At 44.1% G+C, this 18,962-nt stretch overlaps 2 protein-coding genes across 14 annotated transcripts; one reads left to right on the top strand and one right to left on the bottom strand.

Annotated features, from left to right (window-relative positions):
* The first annotated feature begins 5,383 nt into the window (after positions 1-5,383).
* On the top strand, positions 5,384-11,707 carry LOC125520470 (disease resistance protein RGA2). Of its 3 annotated transcripts, none has more exons than XM_087534615.1 (5): positions 5,384-5,750; positions 5,942-9,928; positions 10,120-10,242; positions 10,335-10,431; positions 11,406-11,707. In XM_087534615.1, exons 1-3 carry the CDS (start codon positions 5,396-5,398, stop codon positions 10,185-10,187), a joined length of 4,410 nt encoding a protein of 1,469 aa, XP_087390741.1. In that variant the 5' UTR covers positions 5,384-5,395; the 3' UTR covers positions 10,188-10,242; positions 10,335-10,431; positions 11,406-11,707. The 3 variants fall into 3 exon arrangements, with proteins under 3 accessions (XP_087390741.1, XP_087390740.1, XP_087390739.1); XM_087534614.1 differs by having other exon boundaries at positions 11,411-11,707; XM_087534613.1 differs by lacking the exon at positions 11,406-11,707 and having other exon boundaries at positions 10,335-10,713.
* LOC125520469 (putative disease resistance protein RGA1) lies at positions 11,684-18,660 on the bottom strand. Of its 11 annotated transcripts, none has more exons than XR_015610305.1 (5): positions 18,381-18,660; positions 14,003-18,307; positions 12,795-13,541; positions 12,410-12,559; positions 11,684-12,026 (listed from the first exon to the last, which is right to left on the bottom strand). XR_015610305.1 is itself a non-coding variant. In XM_087534617.1 (3 exons), the coding sequence occupies exons 1-2, from the start codon at positions 17,992-17,994 to the stop codon at positions 16,116-16,118; spliced, it is 1,500 nt and encodes a 499-aa protein (XP_087390743.1). In that variant the 5' UTR covers positions 17,995-18,660; the 3' UTR covers positions 15,671-15,848; positions 16,101-16,115. The 11 variants fall into 11 exon arrangements, 3 of the variants coding, with proteins under 3 accessions (XP_087390743.1, XP_048541360.2, XP_087390742.1); XR_015610309.1 differs by having other exon boundaries at positions 12,795-12,861; positions 13,473-13,541; positions 14,003-18,660; XR_015610311.1 differs by having other exon boundaries at positions 12,410-12,590; positions 12,795-12,861; positions 13,473-13,541; positions 14,003-18,660.
* Between the last annotated feature and the right edge of the window lie 302 nt (positions 18,661-18,962).

An 18,962-nucleotide genomic window follows, 5' to 3' on the forward strand; every position in this document is an offset into this window, starting at 1 on the left:
TCCTTCTTTGGTGGCCAGCTCCTATTCTTCATCGCGAGAGACTGATGAAAATGAAGACTTGGATGACACTGCGGCAGGCCCTACTACGACAAACGACCCCGACAACGCTGGCGCTCCTTCATCAACTTGATTATCTTCAGGGGCGTTAGTCCTCAGGTTCGATCCTTTTGGTCATTTGATGACAAAGGGGGAGAAATCTGAGTTAGTCTTCAAGCGGGTCTATTATAAGGGCGTTTTTTTGATAAGTTACAACTCTCGTTCTTCTGAAACTTTTATTGGATCGAGTTGTAAACTTAAACCCGATGGTGGTCTGATACTTCTGCTACTTTATTCTGCATGCTTATTCCTCATTAATATTATTGCACGCATGCTGAAATTCGTCAGTCACCATCTTTCTTCATCGCATTTCAAATTCTTCATATTATATATCAAATGCGTGTATGAATTACAAGATATAGGGGGAGATCTTCATGATTCAACTCTTCAAGTGTGCATTGCTTCAAAAGCAAATTCCTCACTATGCACATCTTCAGGGGGAGTTCTTCTATATCTTGCAATCAAATTCCTCAATATCAGTATTTACACTTCATATATTTATCCCCGTTGAAAACTTAACCTATATTGTCATCAATCACCAAAAAGGGGGAGATTGTAAGTGCATCTAGTGCCCCTTAGTGATTTTGGTGTATTGAAGACTTATAGGTTAAGGATCTAATGTGTTTATGAGTGTACACATGTCTATAAGTCTATGAGGAGTTTGATATTTACAGAGAAAGTCGACCCCTAAAAATGAAGTTCTTCAACTGAAGACTTTGATATTCCGAAGACCTTCTGAAGACTTTGAAAGTGAAGAGATTGGTGTAACCCTGAAGACTTGGAATTCATTCGAGGAACATGAAGCGTGAAGACTTTTGTTTTCGTTGTTTCATTTTCTCTTTCTTGAGTCATAGGAAACACTGTACTGTTAAAGGGGGTCGAGGAAATACTAAGGAGAAAATTTCCATGTGATGCTCAACTCAAAATCCTACACATACCAATCCCTTCGAGTGAAGCCATTGGAAATCTCATTCAGTTCAGTCAATTTCTTCAGTGACAGAGACGCAGTTCTTCTGGTCACTGAGGACTTTGTTCTGACTGAGGAGTTAGGAATTCGCCAGTGCGAATTGCCTACACAGTGAGGAACATGATAGCCCTGAGGAATTTGTACCTCAAATTTCCGACCGTTGCTGTGCTACGCGCCAGCTGTCCCAAAATATCTTATCCACCTAACGGTCATATCATTGAAGGGCATTTATTTCTTATCATGTCGGACTGCTCCCTAGGCTATAAATAGCCACCCCCTACAACCACTAGCTGGTTGGCTGCTCCGCGAGAAACTGACACTTGTCATTTGAGAGCATCCCATCCTCCGAGGACTTTGAGTGAAAATCATCAAGTGAGGAAAATTCAAAACCCAAACCCAAAGTGATTGAACATCACTGAAGAGATTGATCCTGAGTGGATCCGACGCTTGTTACCTTTGAAGACTGTGCTTCTTCCAGACGGTTAGGCGTCATGGTCTAGAGCATCCAAGAGGAATTGTGGATCGCTGAGTGCCCGAGTTTGTGAAGGTTCGGAAGTCACCTGAAGACTTACCACGAGTGATTGGGCGAGGACTGTGTGTCCTTAGCTCAAGGAGAATACGGTGAGGACTGTGTGTCCGGGACTGGATGTCCTCGAGTTTAAATACTCAGCCGCTCCATCCAGATGTACAACTGAGACAGCAGTTGGAACTGGTCTACCAAATCATTGTCTTCTCCAAGCCAACTGGCTCTATTTCCTCAACACTTTCATTTCCTCATTACTGTGTTGTGTGTTTGTTCATATCTGTGTTTGAAGACTTTGACTGAAGATTTTCTCTATTTTCTCAGTTCAATTTCTTCAGTTTGTTTGTCTTCATCTTGTGCTATCCTGTGTTTACGCTTTCTGTACTCTGTGTTTGTCTTCATTTCATCATGATGACCATGCATGTATTCTGCTATGTTTACTTCTGAGTACTTATTCCGCTGCTAGTAGTTCTTCACTAAGGAATTTCCTCACTAGCAAATTCCTCAGTGAAGAATTTCATAAAAATCGCCTATTCACCCCCCCTCTAGTCGATATAACGCACTTTCAACGGGTTGAGGTCCCTCCACCACTTTCTCCCTCTTCCACTCTCCTCCTTCCACTTGTGGGGCAAATCCTAAACGGCGTGTAAGGCGCCCGTTTCTTCTGTTTAAGCAAACGGGCGCACGCCCCCGCGGCACGCTGGGCCGGCCCATTGTAGACTCTTTTTTTTCTGTAAATACGTCAGGAAGATGCGTCTGATGAGTTCTGAACTCCCGACCCCTTCGCTTACTACCGAAGTCTTAGTATTTCTTCGAGCAGAGATTGATACTGCGAAAAAGGTGTTTATAAGAGATTTCATTGTAATTCTTAATCATAGGAGTTACTTTGTATTTTCTTGGATCTTAGGTCCATATCAGTGTACATGTAATTATTATGACTATTAATAAAATTACAGGTGTTTCAAAAAACTAGCCACATTATTTGTTGCGATTAGGTTACTTCTTTTTTCTTCTTTATATATAACGCTACAGAAAGCAGCATTTTCCCTATTTGTTTTTTCTTTTCTTCTCTCTTCTTTTCATTTTTATTTTTTTATTTTTCATTTTCCATTTTTGTTTTTTGGAAATGTGCGAATTGTTTTCATCAAATTCGATGAACTTTTTTAGAATTCGATGAACTTTTTTTTTCAAATTTGATGAACTTTTTACAGATTCAATGATTTTTTCAAATTTGATGAACTTTTTCCCATTTTGATGATCTTTTTTTAATTATTTTTGATGGTTTTTTGTGAACTTTATGCAAAAGTCAACAGTCAACAAAGACCAAATACTTTTTTTAAACAACACATCCAACGATTTGAACTAAAAAAAATCCAACGAACAAGTGACCCGCCTGAAATCGAGCAAAGCGGTCATGTATAATGGGCCAGCCCAAATTCCATCCCGCGTGGGCGTCAGCCACCTGTTCTAACCCAAGGCGCCCTATAGGAGCTCCCAACTTGTGGTGTTGGATTTGATTTGTTATTCTGTTACCCTCTCAAGGCCACCCCAAATAGATTTATGGTCCAGAATAAATTAGAATACACATTTTTATATTAAAATTTTATACCTTTTAAACTTATCTTTATCATATTAGATAGATGCATAATTATCTATTGCTTAGTTGTCAAGGTTAACCACGTAAAAATACTACTAAATATTAACTATAAAATTCTATGTCATACAACTATAGTGTACTATAAAAATTGGATCTGCTAAATTTCATTTGTATGTTCTATGTTGTAACAAAAATTCTCTTTTGAGTTAATTTTTGATGATAATATAGATTATATAATTTATACTCATATGTTTGTGTGTGTATACATGTGCTCATATATATTTAATTAGCATGGTAGAGATCTCTAAGATGTGTGCCAAATATATATCTTAAACTTATCTATTCGTGTGTTTATAAATGTGCTTGTATATATTTGAATATTTTTAAATATTATGGCAAAGATCTCTAAGATGTCTAGTAAGCACATTTGTAGAAATTCTAGATTATAAATTAAAAAATTGACAAATATGTCTTCTAAGATGTCTAAAAATATATTATTCTTAGGGGAATTCTTGTTTGGTATATATTCTTAGGGGAATTCTTGTTTGGTATCTAGTGGGTATCAATGGAGAAAGTTCTAAATCCATGTCCAACCTGAGGTATCCAGCAGCGAAAATCCACATGTATAAAATGTCAGCAAACCCTTGCCCACCGAACATGATATCAAGGGATACCTGTATCCATGGATAATTTCTTCACTGGCGCATATATTGATAAACTCTTAATATTTAGTTGTTATACACTTTGTTTTTGTTTAGTAGTATCATAGTATTTCATAAGGGATCTCTTATATTTTGAAGAGTTTTTAAGAGGGTCTTGTTTTGAGATTTTTAAAAAAATATTATTTTTTATAACAAATTCGGATAATGTATCTCTTAGATTTAAAATTTCAAAACTATGACCTCGTCGGCCTGGCTGAATCCGATGTAGGAAATTTCGGTCTTCCCTAGGTCAAAAAGCGCTTTTCGGTCTACTGTGGGCCAAAGAGGTGTGGATAGGGGCCAAAAAGTGGCTTTCGGTGGCCCATTGACCGAAGAAATTAACTTCAGCCTGGCTTCGACTGAAGAGGTGGACTTTGGCCTACCAGCTAGTGAAGAGTTCTCTTCGGCCTACCCATGACCAAAGAGGTCGAGATAAGGTCGAGCGTCTTCTTCCTCCAGCCGGTTGTTTCTTCTCTGATTTTTCTCTCCTTTCTCTCGCGATTTTCTGTTGATCTCCTCCATTTTCTGGCCAATCTCGCATCCAACCCACAGAAAATAGTAGAGCATAGCTATCCCCGATGGCCTAGGGTCCTATCTATCCATGAGCATAGGTGAGGAGGAGCCATGGTGGGTTCGAGGTGTAGCTGGGGAGGAGGTGGTGGTGGGGAAGTGGTGCGGTTTAGGGGAGGGGAGGAGGCGCTGGTGGTGATGAACCTTGGTGGGAGGTAGCCGGAGTCCAACCTCCAGGAGCCGAGGGGGAGATGGTGGGCAAGAACTCCGGGAGGTGGCTGGTGGCGCTGAGTTGAAGAGAGGATCAAGAAGCAGCGGACCCACACGCCGAAGGTATAAGCATGTCGGCTAAAAATATTGGAGTACACACACCACAATGGCTATTTCAGAGGTTGCTCGATGAAGAATGAAGCGAGGTTCAACGCCTGGTTTTATAGGTTCGGTGCACATGCATGCGGAAAATGGTTGGCGGGAAAATAAGACGTGAATGATGGCGGGAAATGCTTGGCGGGAGCACTCTTCGACCTGGTGTAAACCGAAGAGTGGTGCCATGCAACTTCGGTCTGTAGTTCACGCGAAGAGGTGGGCTCTAGCGAACTCTTTGACCTGGTGTAAACCGAACCGGAGAGTTCTTTTCGGCTCGTTTCCATATCTCTTTGGTCTACAGTACGCCAAAGTGTTGTTTTCGGCCTACGTACGACCCAAGAGTGTCTCTTCGGCTTCAGCTGGGCCAACGGGGTCATAGTTTTGAAAATTTTAATCTAGGGCGTACATATTCCGAATTTGTTATAAACAAAATAATATATTTTTAAAAAATTCTAATTTTGAGACCACAAAGGACAGGGTCAGGGTGGACCTAGCGTTCAGGAAAAAAATAATTAGAGTGATGGACCTGGGCCTAGTGGGCCTGGACATTTTTGTCCACGTTGTTCCACTTGGAAAAAGAAGAGCAAAAAAAAAGTTCCACTAAAAATAATGACACTCCGTCCTCGTCGTCTACAATGGTCGATATCCCCCAATCCCACGGGACGCCGGCCGGAATCCGCCGCCGCCGCCGCCTGCGCCGTGTTTCCTTGATTCAAGCGAGCACCGCAAAAAACCATGCCCCCCCCCCCCCCCCCCGCCCCCCGCCCCACCTGCCCCTCTTCCTACACCGTACATCGCTGAAGCGCTCTCGCGCCGGACCCCGGCGGCCGTCGGGGTGGAGGATCGAGGGACCAAGCCGGGACTTTTCGAGGCCGGCGGCGGAGCGCCAAGGGGAGGAGGCCGCGGCGAGTAGAGGGAGTGTGCGAGCATCCTGGAGACAAAGCGCATCCAAATCCACATGTGCGTGCGTCTTCCCGGAAGTCAAGAACAGTAAGCGTCTTCTTGCTTCCATTTTCCTCACGAGCAATCAAGCACGTCCTGCCCAGCCCAGGCCATTATTGCGCTTGAAACAAAGCTGCTAGATTCGTCGTATGCGCCAGATTGGTCCTAGAGCAGGGCGTACTCTACTCTCCACCCCACCCCTGCAAAGTTCTAATAATGGCGGCGACAGTGGTGGTCAGATTTGGGGAAGAACACTTCGTCCTATGCGCATCCGATCCGTGGAGAAGCCATTCAAGAAGCCCCACCATCTTTCTCAGCTCAGGCCATCATTGCCGGTGCCCACCTCTGCATGCTCTCTGCACTTCGGTACCTCTGCTCACAAGATGAACAGCGCTCAAGCCACAGGTTAAGTGAAAAATTGCTTGCTTCCACATATACGGGGCATTGTTTCCTTCCATGCTCCTCACAAGAAAACAAAAACATTTTTGCTCACACCATTGTTGCCCTCTCCACCTTGCGAGGCGCTCCAATGGCGGCGACGGTGGTGGTCAACATCGTGGTCGGGCCGCTGGTCAAGATCGTGCTGGAGAAGGCGTCCAACTACCTCCTCGACAAGTACAAGGTGATGAAGGGCATGGAGCAGCAGCATGAGATCCTCAAGCGCAGGCTGCCTGCCATCCTCGACGTCATCGCCGACGCCGAGCAGGCGGCAGCCCACAGGGAAGGGGCCGCGGCCTGGCTCCAGGCCATCAAGAAGGTGACCTACCAGGCGAATGAGGTCTTCGACGAGTTCAAGTACGAGGCGCTTCGTCGCAAGGCCAAAAAGGAGGGACACTACAAGGAGCTTGGCTTCAGTGTGGTAAAGCTCTTTCCCACCCACAACCGCTTCATATTCCGTAACAGGATGGGGAGAAAGCTCCGCAAGATTGTGCGGGCCATTGAGGTCCTTGTGGCTGAAATGAAGGACTTTGACTTTAAGCATCAGCAACCACTGCAGGCATACAGCCAATGGCGACAGAAGGATCATGATATCTTTGATCCAGGGAAAATCACTAGCAGATCGAGAGCCAAAGATAAGAAGAAACTTGTTGATATACTGGTTGGTCAAGCTAACAATGCAGATCTCACGGTTGTTCCCATCGTTGGAATAGGGGGTCTGGGAAAGACCACGTTAGCTCAACTTGTCTACAATGACACTGAAATTCAGAAGCATTTCAATTTGCTGCTATGGGTGTGTGTCTCTGACAACTTTGATGTGGATTCTCTGGCTAAAAGTATAGTTGAAGCAGCTCTCGAGAAAAGTGGTACAGAAGCAGCTACTTCCATGAGGACGAAGACACCGCTGGATGGCCTTCAGAATGTATTGAGCGGGCAAAGGTACCTCCTTGTATTGGATGATGTCTGGACACGAGAGGTTCATAAATGGGAGCAGCTCAAGGCCTGCCTTGAACGTGGTGGCATGGGGAGTGTGGTCCTGACAACAACTCGTGATAAAGGAGTTGCGAAAATAGTGGGGACTGTTGAAGCTTATACTCTCGGAGCTTTGGATGGACAATACATAAAGGAAATTATCGAGACAATGTCATTCAGTTGTTTGAAGAAGGGAGAGGAAAGGCCAGCCGTGTTGATGAATATGGTTGATGAGATTGTGGAGCGATGTGCTGGCTCTCCTTTAGCTGCAATGGCTCTGGGCTCTGTACTGCGTAACAAGACCAGTGAAGAAGAATGGAAAGATGTATCAAGCAGAAGCAACATTTGCACAGTGGAGTCTGGAATCTTACCGATACTCAAGCTCAGTTACAATGACTTGCCGCCACAAATGAAGCAATGCTTTGCTTTTTGTGCTATATTTCCCAAAGATTACGAGATTAATGTGGACAAGCTGATCCAACTATGGATTGCACATGGCTTTATTATCCAAGAAAAGCAAGTTCGTCTTGAAAACATTGGCAAACAGATTTTCAATGAACTAGTCTCAAGGTCATTCTTTCAGGATGTGAAACAAGTCCAGACCACAATCGGTGAAATTGAACAGGACGGGGCGTGTTCTGTCAGAAGTACATGTAAAATCCATGATCTTATGCATGATGTTGCACTGTCTGTAATGGAGAATGAATGTGCCTTGACAACTGAGGACCCAGGCAAGATTGGATATGTTGTTGCAACTGAGGAACCAAGTCAGAGTGAGTGGCTTCCAGACACGGCTCGGCATTTATTTTTGTCATGCAAGGAACCAGGAAGAAAATTGAATAGTTCTCTCAAGAACAGTTCTTCAGCCATCCAAACACTTCTGTGTGATAGCTTTATGAGCAGATCATTGCATCATTTGGCAAAATACAGCTCCTTGCAAGCATTACAGCTCCGTTTGTTGGGATCATTTCCGCTGAAACCAAAACATCTGCATCACCTGAGGTACCTAGATCTCTCAAGAAGTTTAATAAAAGCACTTCCTGAAGATATGAGCATTCTATACAACCTGCAAACGTTGAACCTCTCTGGCTGCGTATCTCTTCGTGAACTTCCAAGACAAATGAAGTATATGGCTGCCCTCCGCCACCTTTACACTCATGGTTGTCCAGAGCTGAAAGGCATGCCTAGAGACCTAAGAAAACTCACATCCCTACAGACACTTACATGTTTTGTAGCAGGTAGTGGCTCTAATTGCAGCAATGTTGGAGAGCTCGGGAATTTAAACCTCGGTGGTCAACTAGAGTTACATCATCTAGAGAACGTGACAGAAGAAGCTGCAAAAGCTGCAAACCTCGTGATGAAGAAGGAAGTAACAGAACTGACATTAAAATGGACTGTTGGATCGGATAAAGTTGTTGATGAATCTAGCAGTCGGGATGATGCAAAAGTGCTCGAGGAACTTAAACCTCATGATGGGCTGCATGCTATAAGGATACACACCTATGGAGGCACCACCTTTCCAACATGGACAACTATGTTGCAAAACATTGTCGTGATCCATATTTCTCATTGTAACAAACTGCAATGGTTCTTTAGCGGTGACATTAACACATCCTTTGCATTTCCAAATCTGAAGGAGCTTACGTTGCAAGAGCTTGTCTGCTTTGAGAGATGGTGGGAAATGGATAATGGAACGCAAGGAGAAGTGGTGATGTTTCCTCGGCTTGAGAAGTTGCGCATTAGTCAGTGTGAAAAGTTGACAGCATTGCCAGGGCAACCGACCTTCCCAAACCTCCAGAACACTCGTATTGAGAGATGTCCAGAGTTGACAACTAGAGTTGAATCACCAAACCTCGGTGTATTAAAGATGGAAGGACGTGACGTACAGTTGTTCCAGTGGGTAGCCAGGCATATGACTTCATTGACCAATCTGGAACTGCATAGCCTTGTAGACAGTACAGAAACAACCTCGGCGGCGGCTGAGCATGGTTTGAGGGAAGTTCTGTATTGCAAGGAAAAAGGGAATGATCATGATTTTCCTCTGACAGTTTTGGTGCTACAAAACTTCAAGCCAGGTATAACAGAGCTGTGTTCATGTTTTGTACACCTGCAAGATTTGTCAGTTTGGAGGTGCCATGCGCTCCTCCACTGGCCAGAAAAGGAGTTTGAAGGATTGGTATCCTTGAGGAAGCTTGCGATTCACCAATGTGAGAATCTGACTGGATATGCACAAGTTTCTACCGAGCCATCAACATCATCAGAAAAGAGTCCGCTCCTTCCACGTCTAGAATTACTAGTGTTAAGGAAATGTGAAAGTTTGGTTGAGGTCTTCAATGTCCCTGCATCTCTCAGGGTAATGGAAATTCTTTATTGCAAGAAGCTTGAGTCTATATCTGGCAGGAGGCTGCTGCAGGGACAGTCAGCATCGTCGATTCATCAAGGGCCATCTAGTATAGCAGAGGTGTCACCATCATCATCTGGAGATTGGGCAGAGAATTTGGAAAAACTGAAATTAGTCGAGTGTCATGGCTTAACAGGGGTCCTCCATCTTCCCTCGTCCCTGAAGGCTCTAGACATTGATAGTTGCAGTGGGTTGACATCTCTTGAATCTAGCTCAGGAGAGCTTCCATTATTGGAGTGCCTCTATCTTTGGAGTTGCAATAACCTGTTATCCCTACCGGATTGGCCACAAGCATACTCATATCTCCAATGTCTCTACATTATGAACTGCACTGTTATAAAGACGCTCCCTAGAAGCCTGCAGCAACGCCTGGGCACCATCCAGGAGGAACATGTAGATGCTCATTATTACGGAAGTAAGCATGCAGCAATTTCTTTGTTACTCCTTACTAGTGAGCTAATTGTGCTAGTTGGATCACTATAATAGCATCACTAGTAGTATGAGAGAAAAATGAAGCAAAGTAAATGTTCTTCAAACCTAAATTCGTCATTACTTAATTTATTGATGTTCCTTGAGTGTAATTTTTTGCATTATTAACCTGTGCAGATAAGCCAAGGCCTGTCCCTATCCTGCTCAAACCAAATACATGGAAATGCTCCATCCGTAGAGATTAGAGAGCTATAAACAGAATCGCAGGACGAGAATGCCAATATTTAAGTTATTCCACAGGTTTGTGATGAAATATGCCTATGCTGCCAGAACCCTTTGATTGGTCTTCTTATTTCTTGCAAAAAGAATTAAGCTGGTGGAATTGTTTGCAGAATTCTTCCAGCACATACATACGGGGAAGAGAGATCACTTGGGGGTGGAGCTATTCTCTTGCGAGACGCCCACAAGAAGTTGTTGTCATGCTGAACTGTAAGATCCGTAATCAGAAAGTGCTTCTAACACTATTGGCTATCAATGATTTCGTTCTGTTTCCGAAAAAAGATCTTGTTTGAATAATAAGTACTTGTATTTCCCCGCCTCTGTTTACCTACTGTCATGTCACTGTATTTTATTTCCAACAAGTATGGTGGTAGTCTGCCCTGGGCAGTGTCAATTTTTCTATCAAAATCATGTTGCAATTTCCCAGTAATATCTATGGGCCTGTATAAACAGAGTACTGCCATTTACAGTCAGTATCCCGTTTACCGTGTATATCGGCAGTGTTATTTACAAAGCTGTTGATTTCCCCTCATACTCTGCACCGCGTTTTAGTAAGGTGATTATCCCAGATTGGGCAAACGACAGGTGCTGATTGTGAAGATATAGCTTGCCTGTGGATTAGCAAGAGGAAAAATGCTGTGATCAACATGGCTACCGCTGCAATGGTGTCGAAACAGAGGAATGACATTTCTCTTTGGGCGATGCACGTGGTCTGGTTTACAGGTTGTCTGGCACATCTGGAAACCCCAATGTTAACCTACTGCTGGGGAAGAGAAGAACTTCAGCCTCAGACCTTGTCGCGGTGGCCAGGCAGCTGTTAAAGACTGTTCTCTGAAGAATTAGGCTGCTCTGTTTTTTATTTCAGTTTCCGATGTTTCTTGCAGTGTTTCCTCGGCTGCCTTAGCAGCGATATGCATCTACCTGGAGCCTTTTGGCGCCTGTTACTATGCGATTCATTTTCAATGAAAATGGAACTGGGCGTGCGCCTTTTGATCAGTTTTTTATTTTTTTTTATTTTCAGTACAATCTAAGCTAGAGATATAAGATTTCAGTTTCTCAAGATACGGCGTTCACCCGAATCCATCCTTGACTTGTGCATACATGCTCCTTTGGTTATTGACCATCTTATGCATTTGAATCTGTTTATTACACACCTCATACTCTGCTTTTGTTTGTTTCTCAAGAACAGCTGCTGGAATATTGTTCTCAAAATGAGGCTAGGAACTTTGGTATACAAAATGCATAGCCATGAACTGCTTCAAATTATCAGTACTACCTAGAGAGCTGGGACTTCAAATTTTCAAGATATGATGTTCATCGCTAATATTGCCCTGCTACCGATCGTCCAGTAAATCAGCAACTTCGCAGCTCATACACGCAAGATGTATATTGTACAATAGCAGTGTAATAACATATACGTATAACATTACTTGATGAGGTGAGTTCATTAGTCTGGACAACGTTCGTAAACTGGTCCGGTGCTTTTTTTTGTTGTTGTCATTTCTCAGTAGTAGTACATACAGTACTAAATTACATCAATCAGGAGGGAGATAAAAAATCAAAAGCAAAAACAAAACGTTATACAGAAGGAGCTCTTTAAATTTAGGGTTTGTTCTATAGATATGTCAGCCTCCTAGCAGCAGCAGCAACATCAACAGACATAGCAGCAGACAGTTGTTCGTCGTCATCGTTGATCGTCGTCGAGGAGGGTGATGATCTAGAACCTCCTCCTGAACAATGAGCAGGTGAGCTTGATCAGCCAGCAAATCCAGCAAGCTCTGCACCTTCTCCCTGATCTGGAAATGCTGAGAACGACAACCAGAAAGTTCAGAAAAAAAAACATGCAAGAAGTTTAGAAAAACATTTACATTACTCTAAACAACCAATGAGGTACTGACTACTGACTACAACAGAATAAGCAAAATGTCTGAATAATTACAGGGTAGAATGCAATGAACACGACGATCAATTAGCCGTAGCCCGGTTAAGAAGAGAGGTTTATGGGAGTTGATAAAGGCTCAGATATGCTTATACCTGTGTATATTAAGTAGAAGCATATGCTTAATCAGAGAGATAATTTGAGAAAACAAAACCATGTCCAACTGTATGTTCTGTTAATCATGTTATATGTAGACACCAACTCTACTGCTGCTAGATAATTTGAGAAACTGAACTTGGAAGGGCTTACTATGTTAACATGTAATGTTGTGCGTAGACTGTAAATAGACCAAGGCACCCATACGGCACCAGCACCAGCGCCGGTTATGAAGCTGTGTTGCCGTTTGAGGTGTTGGTGCTGAAGCTGAATGCAAACGGAAGATGCAGGTGTTGTTGTTCCCTGCAAGCAAGTTAAGCTGGTGGTAATGATCCTGTACATGGGATGGAAGCTTGCGGTAAGGAATGCACAAGGAGCATCAACTAGAAAGAGCATCAGTAATACTAGGGAAAAGGCATTAAACAACACGAGCCTTGACATTTGGATTCTGTACATGCAATTGATCGGAAAGGATTCAGAAAACACTGGAGAACATACAACCGAATAATGATTGAAATAATCGAGGGCCTGTACTCACTTTAGTTTCAGCTAGGGCCCAAGCAAAAATCCTCTTTGGTATGCAGAGTTTTTTTATGTGCCATTCCCTGCAAGTGACCAGGAATGCATGCTTCAGACAAGTGACCAGAAATATATAATGCACTAGTAGATTGCATGACTGAAACTGTAAAGACTAAACAGCAGGGAAACAGTAACAAACATGGTGACCATCAGTTACGACAAGAAAACACTTATTGTGAAGAAGCATCAGGGCATGTAGACTAGCATGTACGTACTTAGGTAGAACTGTTGTATCCAAGCTCAAATGGAAAATCCAAACAGATAGAACGCATCCATTTCCTCATGAGCATAGCAATAATAGGGTATGTACAGATATTAGTACCAAACAAAAGCAAAGAGCAGCAGGAGATGCGTTGAGTCACTTGATTAACTAAGCTTCACATGGATATATTATCTCCAGCAGTAGCTAGTAAACTGCCACACAGATATGCACTAACATGCAACTTGCTTCAGATTCAAGTATTTCACTGAAGAAAACTGGAAAGGGTTGAATGCTGGAATCTCAGGGAAAAAATATTGCCAGATATATATTTAGAACATTACACTGTTGAGGATTATATCACGTGGGTGCAGAATAATCCCCATCAGAACAAATTTCTGTTAACAAATTACAATTGCATTATTAAAAGTAATCTACCAACGGTAGCTGATCAACGTCTGGGTCACTTTCATGTTCCATAAGCCGCAGATTCAACACTGGAAGTACCTGATAAGGTCAATGGATTATTTCTCCAGTTCATTCAGCTAGATATAGAAGAAAAACAAATGTTTAACAAGAAAAGCACTGCCATAGCATTGCAATTAAATCATTTACTTTTCAACTTTAAAGAAAAATAAATAATATGATGGTTCACTACTCAGTACAAATATAGTTAGTGAGACCACAGAACCAAATGCCCCATAGTGATATGGTTGATGCATTGTCAGCCTGAATGTGATAGTAAGACAAGGCAATACGGAGACTTTCTTCCCTCCTTTTAGAAAAAATACCTGTACATTTGCCCATTCGCACTATCTTAACACTTATTAATAAAAACTATGCACTCCCAGGTGTGCTGAATTTTTTTTACAGAAGTGCGACTAGGTGTTGGCAGATCATATTAAAGCTCCTAGGTTTTGGCAGATCATATTAAAATAAAAATACAAGAACCAGAAGTTTAGACATACCAAATAGTGCAACCTTTGGAGAGTGGACACACGCTGACACGCACATGGCTATTTACAGAAACACCATGGAAGGCAGGATATACTGGCATGAGTTTAGCTCATGCATCATAACCTTTTGGTACCTCTTAGCTAATATCTACATTACAGATATGTGCAATCTTAACCCAATCAAGTCCCTTATTCTTTTGGCATCGCTGTTTGAGCTCAGAGTGGCAATTGTTTATTCGTAGAGTCCTCAGAGAAGCAGGCATGTCAGGCAAACTCCGTATCAACTTCACATTGGATATATCGAAGGATTCAATAGAGCTCAGTCGTGCTACTTGTGGGGGCAGGCATATCAGATGAGAAGCATCAGACACTACTAGTTCTTTAAGTGCCTCATTTTGCAGTAACCACTCCTCAGGCAAGTGTCTCAGTTCAGGACCACCAGCAATTATAAGTTTCTTGACACACGACATGCTTCGTAATGGCTCACTTAGCAAGAGTGACGGATTGTCAATATCAAGCTCAGTCAGGCTAGACAAACTAGCAGGGTCATCCACCCTCTCAACGGATAGATCTGCAGTGATCTTTTTGCATCCCTGGATTTGCATTGACATTAGTGATGGACTCCCATGGATCCCACTGATTGAAACTAGCTCTTGGCAATCCCATATGGACAAGTTTTCAAGATTTGTCAATCTTGCAAAGGCTTCAGCCAAGGGAAGAGATGTAATTGCACAATTACCAAACACCATATTAGTTAACCCTGCCAAACATGCAAACACTTCTGAAGGGAAAACTGACAGTGCACAACCATCTAAAAATAGCATTGTCAATGAATTAAGACCTTTCATTGAATGAACTAGTGGCTGTTCAGCTTCACCGCACAATCCGAAAATGATGGTTCTCACGGTAGGGGGCAACCTGATTTCTCCTGTCACCAAATTTGAGCATTTCACTACTTCAAAGGTTTCCAGGGAGGCAAGTGAACCAAATGAATCCTCCGGTAGACATGACAAGCTTGCGCATTGTTGGATGGACAACTCCACGAGTGCAGATAGAGAACACCCCTGCCATAAAGTTTCTAAACTTTGGCAGTGGGAAATCATGAGCTTAGAGAGAGCCAGGTCCAATGATGGTGACGAGTTTGTATCAGAACTCCCAAAAAATGTTGGCATAGCCAATAGGCCAGCATTATGGATTTCAACATGGCGAATACTGGTAGGTACACTTGGCAATGTTCTCAGCGCCTCACAGTCACGCACTTTCAGCATCTCAAGCCTAGGGAATACATTCTTACCCTCCAATCCAACCCATTCCAGGCATTTTGGCATGCTTTCAATCTCTAGCACCTTCAGACAGTGCAATCCACAGGGATTTTCACTTCCATAAAATGAAGAATCCACACCCTCTACTAATTTCATGTTAATTATGTAAATATACTGTAGAGAATGTAACTGCCCAAGAGGTGGAAGACGCTCCAATCTTTCACAGTCACGTATGTGAACATATGTCAAATTAATGAGTGTGGGATTTTGCAGCCAACATGGAGATCGAGAACCAGGATATCCTTCAATCCTCAATTTATGGGAATTGCGGTGTGGTTCAAGTTTGTCGAGAACCAACTCAGCTTGGCTTGGCGTGCATGAATTTGAAGAGCCTGGAGACCAACTTAATGTTACTGCTGACAGACACTTTTTCTGGTTCAACATAGCTTCAGCAGCTTCTTCTGCGCTGTTTACCTTGTCAAGACCAGAAACATATAAATGACGGATGTTTGTCAGATTCTTTAGTTCACCAATAGTGTAACCACCTTCTTGTTTGATGCAGAAACCATATAGCTCATGGAGGGAAGTAAGCTTTCCTACAAAAGGAATTGTTGGTATTATCCCGTAAGATAGTTGTAGATGACGTAAGTTAACTAGGTTGCACACTCTGTCCATTTCCTTTTTCTGAGGAGCTGTGAGTTGGGGATCATCATACTTCATTACTTGTAAGTGATAAAGCTTGTACACAGGCTTGGGAAACCAACAGAAATGCGTCATTTTTTTCCGGCCCCACTTAAGAGACAAATAGCGAAGGTGCATTAAACCACGCATCGAATCAGGAAGCTTACACTGTGAGTTTGTTATTATGGATAACACTCGTAAGCTTCTGGCCACACCCAACACTTCACTGAGCATGTGCACTTGATCTGCCTCGTGTTGGTCTTCAAAATGCATAAGAAGTGTGCGCAGTCTCTTTGCATGAGAGATCTGTTCAACAACAGTAGGATTTATCATGTGAATGCATATATGACGGACAGTCTTCGGAATACAACCAGAGAAATTTAAGTCCACTCTTGTGCATTCACTCGCTGACACAGACCGGGCCAACTCATGCAAGAGATCATGCATGGCAAATTTTTCTTCATAATATTCATCATATAAACAGCATTTTATAATGCGACTATCATGAGGCTCTGTTTTGATATCAAAAAAGGACTTTCTAGATAATGTGTCTAAATACTCCATTCCAATATCCTCTAGCTGTATTGTGTCATCCACCAATGGCTGGATCAGTCCTGAACCCATCCACAAGTACACCAATTCTTTCTTTGTGAACTCATAGCCTTTGTGAAATAAGCTGCAATACCTGAAACAAACCTGCAAATGTGTTGCTAAATGTTGATAACTTAGCCTCAACACCGTCATAATCCCTTCACTGCCCTGTTGTGCATTATGAACACCCGAGTCCAAAATTCTGTTCCACGTGCTACTATCCTTGTTGCCGTTCAACAATCCACCGAGAACTTTTCCTGCCAATGGAGAACCACTGAGTTTGTTTACCATTTTCTTGCTGATCTGTTGTAGGTTCCTATAATCATCAGGATTGACACCGAAAAATGCATGCCTGTTCAAAAGAAGCAGGAGGTCAGTTTCTTCCAAGCCAGACAATGCTAGAGAGTGGCATTCCACCTGTAGTGTTCTTTCCCCCTGCACTGCTCTTGCAGCAACATCAGCTACCAACTGCATTCGGGTTGTCAGCAGGATCTTGCTTCCTTTCTTCCCACATCTCAATGGACACAAAAAATTCGCCCAATCCTGATACCTCTCATCATTCCATACATCATCCAGCACAAGGAGAAAGGTCTTGGAACTCAACCTCTCCTTGAGTTCTTTCTGGAGTGCATTTAGACTAACCATGGGTGCCTCTCCTCCGGTCATGTCCTCAAGGATCTTTCTTGTTAGTGCCTGAATGTCGAAATCGTGAGAAACACAAACCCAGATGATGAAATCGAAGCGGTCTTTGACATCTCTAGCATTGCATACATCTTGAGCAAGTGCTGTCTTCCCTATTCCACCTATACCAACCACTGAAAACACGGCAATGTTATCGCCGGCACCACTTTCAGGCTTGGTCAACCACTGGACTATAACCTTCGTCTCTTCCTCTCTGCCAAGCAGAGGGCCACGAGACAGCGAGCTTGTCTGGCGCGAGTTTCTGAACTCCACATCCTGTTTATGTTTCTTCATCGTATCGTTGTTCAAGTGGCTGAGAACCTGCAAGAAACGCTCTACGCCAGCCGCGACACCATCTAGGGTGGTGACTGAATTTCTCAGCCTCTCTAGTGACCCTGTGTTGAATGCACGATTGAGCCCTTGGATGACCTTGCGCTTGTACTTACTGACAGAGCCACGCACCTTGTTATTCTCTTGCCTTTTCACCCCCTCCTCCTCGAGCCTGTAGTACTCGAGCTCATCGACGGCGTCTTCGGCTTCCTCCACGGCATCTCTGAGCTGCCACAACCATCCATCCAGCGCGTTGCTCTGACCCCTGATTTCCTCCGTGTCAACGGCATCAAAGACGACCTGGATCTGTGGAAGCAGCCTCTCTAGCCTCTCTCTGGCACTCTTGAGCCCTCCGGCTTTGTGGCTGTCCTTGAGATAGTCAAAGGCCTTGTTGACAATGTTGGTGATGATTGACGTTGCAATGGCTTTGCCGGCGAAAACCGCGGCGGCGGAGGCCATGGCTGGGTTATTGGGGGACCCACGGCCGGTGAAGGAGAGGCTGCAGAGGCGAGCACACCGCAGCGGGCGGACGATATGGGCGCCGCTCGAGGAAGATGCTGGCGGACGAACGGCGCAGCTTTGAGGTGGCGATGGCGGAGGAGCTGGCGGCACTCGTGGATGAACCGATGCGGGCGGCCGGGGCCCAGTCCAATCGCAGAGACGGCGTGCGAGCCGAGCTCCGCTCAGATCGGAGAACTTCCGGACGAGGGCAGAGCAGGTGTGGTGGCCGGAGACGCTCGGTGCCGGTGGATATGCCGGCGGGCGGCGCAGCCTGCAGGCGGCGGCGGTGGCCGTAGTCAGAGGAGCTAGCAGCGCTCGTGGATGGACGGGAGATGGCGGCGTACCGATGCGGGCGGGGTGGTGGGGGCGCGCGACGCGGGCGGGTGGTGGACGAACGCAAGGGGATGCACCACCCGCTCAGCGCTAAGCTCCTCGTCTGATCCCCTCCGGCGCGGCGGCACCCACCGGACCTGGCACCTCCCCGGCGGCGTGCTCACCCTCGCCGCTCCGCCTTCTGATGCGCACCTGGTCAACTCCTCGTCTGATCCCCTCCCTCCCTCCGGCACCCAGCGGCTGTTGACTTGTGTAATTCTGTTTCGCTTTGCAATCTCCGTCTCCATCTCCACTACTATTTAAACAATTAAACATGAATTTTCTTACGTGCACCCTGCAATTAGTCCCACAATACCACACAAACCAATCAGCATCGCACGATTAGACTCACAACTTTTAATCTAACAACCATCATTTATGTAATAACGGGATGGTGTAGATTTAGCAATTACCAATGACAGACCATACTCCACCAGCAAAGGAGTATTGGTTGGCCTATAAATGCCGCAACCCACAATCTTTTCCACTATTATTTGAACAGTTAAAGAATTTTCTTACGTGCATCCCGCAATTACTCCCACAACACCGCACAA

Source organism: Triticum urartu, chromosome 7A (genome assembly GCF_056163025.1).
Source record: "Triticum urartu cultivar PI428250 chromosome 7A, HENAU_Tu73, whole genome shotgun sequence".
Taxonomy (NCBI): domain Eukaryota; kingdom Viridiplantae; phylum Streptophyta; class Magnoliopsida; order Poales; family Poaceae; genus Triticum; species Triticum urartu.